Here is a 7,951-nt window from a genome sequence, read left to right on the forward strand (position 1 = left end):
TTCCTAAGGACGACTCCAGGCTATTTTAAAACCCAGGGATTATCACCAAATCCAGCAGAGGGCGCCCCAAAACACCGCAATCTGTGGGATTGGCATACTAGGTCAAAACTACCATACCCACAATGCAGTGCGGGCATTAAGGTCCCCTTCCCAGCTTGGCCGTCTGAGGTCTTGCCTGTGTGCTCTCCAGGAGGAATATGTGTATCTGAGCCATTCGAGTCCTTCCCCAGTCTTAAGATAATACGTTAAAAAGTTTTTTTCCGCTTCATCTCATCCTTGTCTTACCAGCTGGAGGGCGGAAGGATTGAGTCAACGCTGCTATTTGTCAGCTTTATTTGTCTTACCCTAACGTGAGGACCCTTGACTTTTAACCCAATATGGCGGCGCCCAGAGCCCCGCTCTTGGTGTAGATCTGAGGTTAACTAAGCCCGGGAACTCCTCATTATGTCGAAGCTAAGCCGGGCCACTCGGGCTCTCAGGAAGCCCGAAGCCGAAGGCGTGATCCGGACCATCTTGCGGGCAGGCCAGGCCATGCCCGGGCCCCCTCTAGGCCCCATCCTGGGTCAGGTGCAGCCGCGGCAGAAACCAGGCGGGGGAGGCGCGGGAGGGTTGGATCTAGTACGCGGGTGAAGGGTGCGGACTGGGCCAGGGCGGCCTCGTTTCAAACCTCGGCTCTGCTGCCCACACACTTTATGGCCTTGGGTTAGTTATACAACCTCTTCGAGACTCAGCCTCCTCCGTCCTTCGTCAGCGGGCTGTTGAAAGGACAGAGAGGTATGGAGCACACGAATCATCTGGCACATAAAATGGTAGTTGAATGTGGGTAGAGAGAAAAGGATGGGTAGCCTTAGAGACGTGAAGACGGAGGAGAGAAGGGATGGAGCCTGCTGGGTGGAAGGAACCCGGCCCTTCCTCCCCACGCTTACCTCTTTGCCTCCCTCACAGCGAGGCGTCTCCATCAACCAGTTTTGTAAGGAGTTCAACGAGAAGACCAAGGACATCAAAGAAGGCATTCCTCTGCCTACCAAGATTTTTGTGAAGGTGCGGAGTCGGGACTCTGATCCCCAATTTCCTTATTCTCCCCAAGGCCTGCAGCTGGTCACTTGGGGTTGCTACTTGGCTCCCCGCTTGGGGCAAATCTCTTTAAAAAAATATATATATATTTTTGTTTACTTGGTTGCACCGGGTCGTAGTTGAGGCCATTTTTGGCTGTGCTGGGTCTTGGTTGCTGCCTGCAGGCTGTCTCCAGTTGCGGTGCTCGGGTTTCTGTTGTTGTGGAGCACAGGCTCAGTAGTTGTGCACAAGCGTAGGTTGGCACGTGGGACCTTCCCTGACCAGGGATCTTACCCGTGTCCCCTGCATTGACAATCAGATTCTTAAGCACTGGACACCACCAAGGAAGTCCAGAATCACTTCTCGATGCCGGGCCCCCCTTTCCCCTTTTACACAGTGGAGACTAGACCATATCTTTCCTGAGTGCGCCCTACCGTGTTGCAGATTTTTTTTTGTCCCTCCAACTTTCCAGGGCTTCCAGAGCAGAGTTGGACCTGGAATAGAGGTGACAGGGACATTTGTTAGAAGTTTATTTTTCCTGTGGTTTTATGGTCAGTTAAAGGGGCACCATAGGAAGGTGAGCTGAGGTGGGCAGGAAGTTAGCAGCTCCTTGGGCTGGGGCAGCAGGGCTTGGGACAGGTAGGAGGATTCTCATAACTCTTTTTTTCCCTTAAGCCTGACCGAACATTTGAAATAAAAATTGGCCAACCCACTGTTTCCTACTTCCTGAAGGCTGCCGCTGGGATTGAGAAGGGGGCCCGGAACACAGGTAAGGGTCAGGGTGGGCATCTGGGTTTCTGGGGGCTCTGGAAGGAAGCAGTGACAAGGGCTGCTTGTGCTTTGCTCCCAGGGAAAGAGGTGGCCGGCCTGGTGACACTGAAGCACGTGTATGAGATCGCCCGCGTCAAAGCTCAGGATGACGCCTTTGCCCTCCAAGATGTGCCCCTGTCCTCTGTTGTCCGCTCCATCATTGGCTCTGCCCGTTCCCTGGGTATTCGTGTGGTGAAGGAGTGAGTATCTGGGGGAAGCTCAGTGTGAGAGAAGGGCCTGGAAAGTTCTTGACTCTGGGACAAAGCTGAGGTCCCACTGAGTGGGAGAGTCAGCGTCTGTGTTAAAGGATCTTAGATTCTCATTCATTCATTTGGAATATAATTGTTATGCACCCAATGTGTATTAGACTGTTCTGGACCCTGGATACAGTCTGGAAGGAGGTAGCTATGCTTGGCCTTGCTTTTAAGGAGCTCCCAGTCCAGAGATGGAGGCAGATCCATAATGGAGCATTATACTGCTGGATGGTCAGCCCTGATCAAAGAAACCACAAGTGTCTTGAGAACAGGGAGTAAGGTTCCTGACTTTGCCTGTGTGTCAGTGAAGGCTTCGCAGAGCAGTTGACATCCAAGCAGAGCCCTGGGAAAGGAGGTCAGGGACTAGGGACAAACATTCCAAGAAGTGGAAAAATCCCTGTGAAGAATGTCAGGTAAAGAGTGAAGCAGAGAAGTTCAGTGTGATCTGGGTGCATCACACTAGAGACAGAGTGGGACATAGTAGGAGGCGAGGCAAAAGGATCTAGTTGGTTCTCAAATCCAGACCTGATCCTGAGGCCAACAGAGTGCTCCTCATGGGGCTTCGGAGACCTCAGGAAGGTGAGATGTTGGGTGGGAGAGCGTGTGGCCCAGATGACAGCAGGGGTAGCACTCAGCCCTCCCCTGGCCTCTTGCTGCTGGTTTCACACCCCATGCGAAGGCTGATGGTTGGTTATTTCCCAAGAGGACCGGGGGTAAGCATGGAGCAGGGGTGGGATTTACTTTGCTCCGATCTTTACTTGTTGTGGGAATACAGCAGTGAATGAATCTGATCCCTGCTCTGAGAGACGTACATGTACCACCTGATGACTTCTTTGTACAAAATGTTTTTGGGCTCAGAGAGCGGGCAGGTTAATCTGGATTGGGGTTTAGCTGTTCTAATCCTCCAAGGATAAGGAGGGATTTAAGAAAATAGTAGAAGGTAGAGGTGATGGCAGAGTGGCACTCCTGGCAGAGAAGAGAGATGAGCAAAGGTGTGGGGGCTGGGAGGGTCTTCCCTATAGTTCAGACGGTAAAGAATCTGCCTGCAATTCAGGAGACCTGGGTTTGGAAGATGCCCTGGAGAAGGCAGTGGCAACCCACTCCAGTATTCTTGCCTGCAGAATCCCATGGACAGAGAAGCCTGGTGGGCTCCAGTCCATGGGGTCACAGAGAGTCAGACATGACTAAGCGACTAACACACACCTATGGGGCTGGGACGTCCAGGAGCGGGGAGGGGCTCTGAGACAGTGACGTGGGTGCTGTGAGCTCCTACCCGTGACCGGCCCCTCACTCACTGTGTTTCTCTGTACTTGCAGCCTCAGTTCAGAAGAGCTGGCAGCTTTCCAGAAGGAGCGAGCCCTGTTCCTGGCTGCTCAGAAAGAGGCGGATTTGGCAGCCCAGGCAGAAGCTGCCAAGAAGTGACTCCTGTCCCCCAGCCTCTAGGATTTTAAAGGGGGCCAGTTGAGAAGGCTGTGCCCAAGAGGAGGAAGGGAGGTCACATCAAGCTGATTATATTTTTCTGACTGTATTTATTTTTAAATTCTGTATATCAGAGCATCAAGCCTGAGTAAACATGTTTTGCCATCCACTTGCAGTTTCTGCTTTGGGACCCCAGGGAAGGGAACGGTGCTGACAGCAGCCAGCATGGACAGACGTTAGCTGCCCTGGGAAGTAGGAGTTTCTCAGATGTGTAGTCTGAGGTTCAGCCAGGTAGAGCGACTTGCCCAAGGTCTGACCAGACAGAGGAAGGAGCAAATCTTGTCTTTTCTGCCTTCCTAGGGGTGAGAGAGGAAAATCCCATGGATGGAGGAGCCTGGTAGGCTGCAGTCCATGGGTCGCTAAGAGTCAGACACTACTGAAGCGACTTAGCAGCAGCAGCAGGGGTGAGAGAATGGACAGGGCGGGCAGGGCTTGCTTCCGTCAGAAAGGCCTCCTGTCTCTGGCGGACTCACAGCCTCCACAGAAACAGGCCCTTTTGAAGACTTCAGATCACAGCCCCAAGCAGAGTTGCTACACAGAGTGCCCTGGATCCCAAGGGCTGCCTCAGACCTGTCCATTAAACTGACCCTGACTCAGAGTCGGGTGATACCAAAATGTGAATACTGTGGGGTTTATGGCTACAGACCTGCAGAAGAAGCAAAGCATCAGTAGGTTCCTGCCCACAGTGGGAGAAGTTCTTGGAACCTGGCCTTTTGTTTTCCATTAGTCATAATACAATGGACTCCTGTCCTCACAGAGAAGAGAGGAGTCCGGGGAGAAATGGGATTCACATTTACCAAGCACCTGTTACGTGCCAGGCATGTGGTTTTATACCAAGAAGATTTGGAAAGCTTAGAAAAAACCCTACAGGAAAAGAAAAGCCTCGAGTAATCCCCTCCCACCCAGATGAGACTCCTGCCAATATATTGCCATTTATCTTTTCTACTTTGGTTTTTCTTTATATGTAATGCTTTAAGAAAAACAATTTTGGGTCATACTCTATATACTGTTGTATTCTACTTGTAGCTTGGCAATTATTTAGAATATTTTTTCATTATTTCCTTAAAACAGTTTTTAATAGCTACTTAGTGTTTTATGAGTAGACTATTGTTTAGTTACCAAGGCCTCAACTGTTGGTTAGTTTGTTGTTTGCATAAAAAAACCAACAAACAAACCCACAGCCCTGTGATGAACATCATTTGGTCCTCTGCTTCAGGATCTCCTAAAACTGCAATCAGTTGAGTCAGCTGAGGCTGTGGTCTCATCTGAGGCTTGACTGGGGAAGGATCTACTTTCAAACTCACGGGGTTGTTGGCAGCATTTAGTTCTTTCTGAACTGCTGGACTGAGGGCCACAGTTTCTTGCTGATTGTCAAGTCAGGGGCCACCCTCGGTTCTATTCTCCCAAGCTGTATAGTCTTAGGCAAGTTACTTATCTACTCTGTGACTTAGAGCCTCATCTATACGATAGGGAAGATAGTGCCTATCTCAAAAGGTTGCAGGAATAACTCCATATACGGTCAATTAATTTATGACAAAGGAGCCAAGAATATTCAATGGGGAAAGGTCTTCAGTAAACGGTCCTGGGGAAGGTGAACAACCACATGCCAAAGAATGAAACTTTAGAAATTAATTCAGGAACTTTATTGGTGGTCCAGTGATTAAGACCACACTTCCAATGTAGGGAGCAGAGATTCGATTCCTGGTCAGGAAACAAGATCCCACATACTGCAACCAAGGTCCTTCAGGCTGCAACAAAGATCTGTGCTGCAACTAAGACCTGGCATAGTCAAATAAATATTTTAAAAAGTAAAGATTCAAAGTAGATCAAAGACTTGAGCATAAGACCTGAAAACATAAATCTAGAAGAAAACATTGGTTTTGGCAATGAGCTTTTTGATTTAATCTCAAAAGCAAAGGCAACAAAAGCAAAAATAAACAAATGGCACATCAAACTAAAAAGCTTCTGCACGGCGAAGGAAGTCGTCAACAAAGCGAAAATGCAACCTACAGAACAGGAGGAAAAAGTGTTTAAATCATATATCGATGAGATAATATCCAAAGTATATAAAGAACTCATATGACTCAATAGCAAAAAAAAAATTGAGCATGCACATAAACTCTAGTATTATTCAAGAACAAGCAATTCTCTCCCTGCACATCTCCTTTAGCCACTGCTGCGTTTCTGTTTTTTTTTTTTTCACCATAACACTTTATAAAGAATCGTCTAAACAGACTGTCTATACTTTTCATCTCCCATTCACTCTTTGCTTAAAATGTTCTTTGTCTTAGTCTTGTGTCTATTATTAAATACACCTACAACCATCTCTATTTGGCTTAGAGTCAGCCTGATCTTTTTTTTTTAACATTCTCTCCACGTTTTTCTATCTTTATGAGAGACCACCCAAAGTTTACTCCCAGTGGGTTCCCTCTGCCTGGACTAAACCCAATCAGCTTGCACCTAAAATGGGAAGGTATCTCCAGGGAGAAAGACATGTGGTGATCATCAGCTCACACATGAAGGGCTCTTTCCTCTCTGGACTTTTAGTTCATCTAGTTCTTGTTTTTTCTACAGCTTTAGGATGTCTTTGGCAACATGAGTTTTATTAGGGAGAATGGAACTGAGGGTGGCCTCTGACTGACAACCAGCAAGAAACTGAGGCCCTCAGTCTAGTAAAGTATGAGTTTTACAATCTATTAATGCTTTTCTAGTTATCAGAATGGAACATTGGGTAATAAACTATCACACTTAAGTAACTGGCGCTGTATATGACATAATTATACTCTGTATGCAGGATATGGCAACGTGTGTGTGTGTGTGTGTGTGCTGTGTCCCACTCTTTGTGACCCCAAGGACTGCAGCCTGCCAGGCTTCTCTGTCCATGGGATTCTCCAGGCAAGAATACTAGAGTGGATTGCCATTTCCTTCTCCAGGGGATCTTCCCGGCCCAGGGACCGAACATGGGTCTCCTGCCTTGGCAGATGGATTCCTTACCACCGGTGCCACCTGGGAACCCCAGTGTATGCCACTAATTTTTTCTTAAAATAATGATTTTTGATTACATGTATTCATTATATAAATAGTGTCATTGTATTTCCTTTAGTTCAAATAACTGAAATAGAAAATAATATTTTGGATTGTGTACTTTCACTAAAACTTGCCCTGGATTATAGTAGCCTGTGATACATGAAGAGACCCAGGTTATAGGCAATTCATTTTCAGAAAATGTACAAATGGGCCACTCAGCACATTGTTTTGTAATTTTTTTGCCAAAACAAACAAAAAAACATCTTCATATGGCACTACGACTTTTTGGCTCTTCCAGTTTTCCACTATTTTTCCGTGGCTGTGCTAGGTCTTGTTGCCGTGTTGGCTTTTCTCTAGTTTCGGTGAACAGGGGCCACCATCCAGTTGTGCTGCACGGGCATCTCATCGCGGTGACTTCTCTAATTGTGGAGCACAGGCTTTAGGATGGGCAGGCTTCAGTAGTTATGGCTCGTGGGCTCAGCAGTTGCAGCTCCCAGGCTCTAGAGCACAGGTTCAGTAATTGTGGCACTCGGGTTTAGTTGCTCCAAGGCCTGTGGGACCTTTCTGGATCCAGGATTGAACCCATGTCTCCCGCATTGGCAGGTGGATTCTTTACCACTGAGTCACCAAGGAAGCCCTCCGATTGTTTTTTAATTTTAGTTTTCATCTATTTTATTGTTAGAGGTTCTATTGGCTCTTTTTCAAGTCTGCTTTATCACTGTTACCATTTCCTGTTCCCCATAGATGTTCTTGACTTTGTAATTTACTTCTTTAAATATGAAAAAATATAGTTGTTTTAAATTCATGACTGACTACTCCAATATATGTTACTGTGTATGTTTGCTCCGCAAATTCTTGTTCGTATTGTCTTGCTTCCTTGTGCGTCTGGTTATCTTTGATTGTCCTGCTCAATGCCTGCGACACATTGTTTCTGGGAGCTCCTTGAGGCTTAAGCTGGATATGCCCTCATCCAGAGAGGCTGGGAATTAGTCCTGCCAGCACCAGACGATACTACAAAAGTCCTGATGCTCATCTCATCCCAGTCTAAACAAATATCAACTCTTCATCCAGTTGCTAAAGTCAGAGATACAAGGCGCCTCTCATTTCCTCATCCCCACTTTAAATGCCTTAGCAAATCATGTTAGTTCTGGGTCCAAAGTGGGCTTCCCTGGTGGCCAAGATGGCAGAGAATCTGCTCATAATGCAGGAGGCCTGGGTTCAACCCCTGGGTCAGGAAGGTCCCATGGAGAAGGGAATGGCAACCCACTCCAATATTCTTGCCTGGAGAATTCCATGGACCAAGGAGCGGGCTGCAATCCATGGGGTTG

The 7,951-nt window shown here is 47.5% G+C and overlaps 1 protein-coding gene across 2 annotated transcripts; it reads left to right on the plus strand.

Moving 5' to 3' along the window:
- The first annotated feature begins 346 nt into the window (after window positions 1-346).
- On the plus strand, window positions 347-3,705 carry MRPL11 (mitochondrial ribosomal protein L11). 2 transcript variants are annotated; one of them, XM_055583317.1, is made up of 5 exons: window positions 347-567; window positions 946-1,041; window positions 1,729-1,822; window positions 1,904-2,063; window positions 3,434-3,705. In XM_055583317.1, exons 1-5 carry the CDS (start codon window positions 445-447, stop codon window positions 3,537-3,539), a joined length of 579 nt encoding a protein of 192 aa, XP_055439292.1. In that variant the 5' UTR covers window positions 347-444; the 3' UTR covers window positions 3,540-3,705. The 2 variants fall into 2 exon arrangements, with proteins under 2 accessions (XP_055439292.1, XP_055439293.1); XM_055583318.1 differs by lacking the exon at window positions 347-567 and adding an exon at window positions 603-809.
- The last annotated feature ends 4,246 nt before the right edge of the window (window positions 3,706-7,951 follow it).

This window comes from Bubalus kerabau, chromosome 5 (assembly GCF_029407905.1).
Source record: "Bubalus kerabau isolate K-KA32 ecotype Philippines breed swamp buffalo chromosome 5, PCC_UOA_SB_1v2, whole genome shotgun sequence".
NCBI classification, from domain to species: Eukaryota; Metazoa; Chordata; class Mammalia; order Artiodactyla; family Bovidae; genus Bubalus; species Bubalus kerabau.

What these genes read in the sequence shown, in the direction of transcription:
- MRPL11 (XM_055583317.1), top strand. Translation starts at nt 445, where the DNA reads ATGTCGAAGCTAAGCCGGGCCACTCGGGCTCTCAGGAAGCCCGAAGCC. An exon ending in CTACCAAGATTTTTGTGAAG is followed by an intron (nt 1,042 to 1,728) that starts GTGCGGAGTCGG and finishes TTTTCCCTTAAG; the next exon opens with CCTGACCGAACATTTGAAAT. An exon ending in GGTATTCGTGTGGTGAAGGA is followed by an intron (nt 2,064 to 3,433) that starts GTGAGTATCTGG and finishes CTGTACTTGCAG; the next exon opens with CCTCAGTTCAGAAGAGCTGG.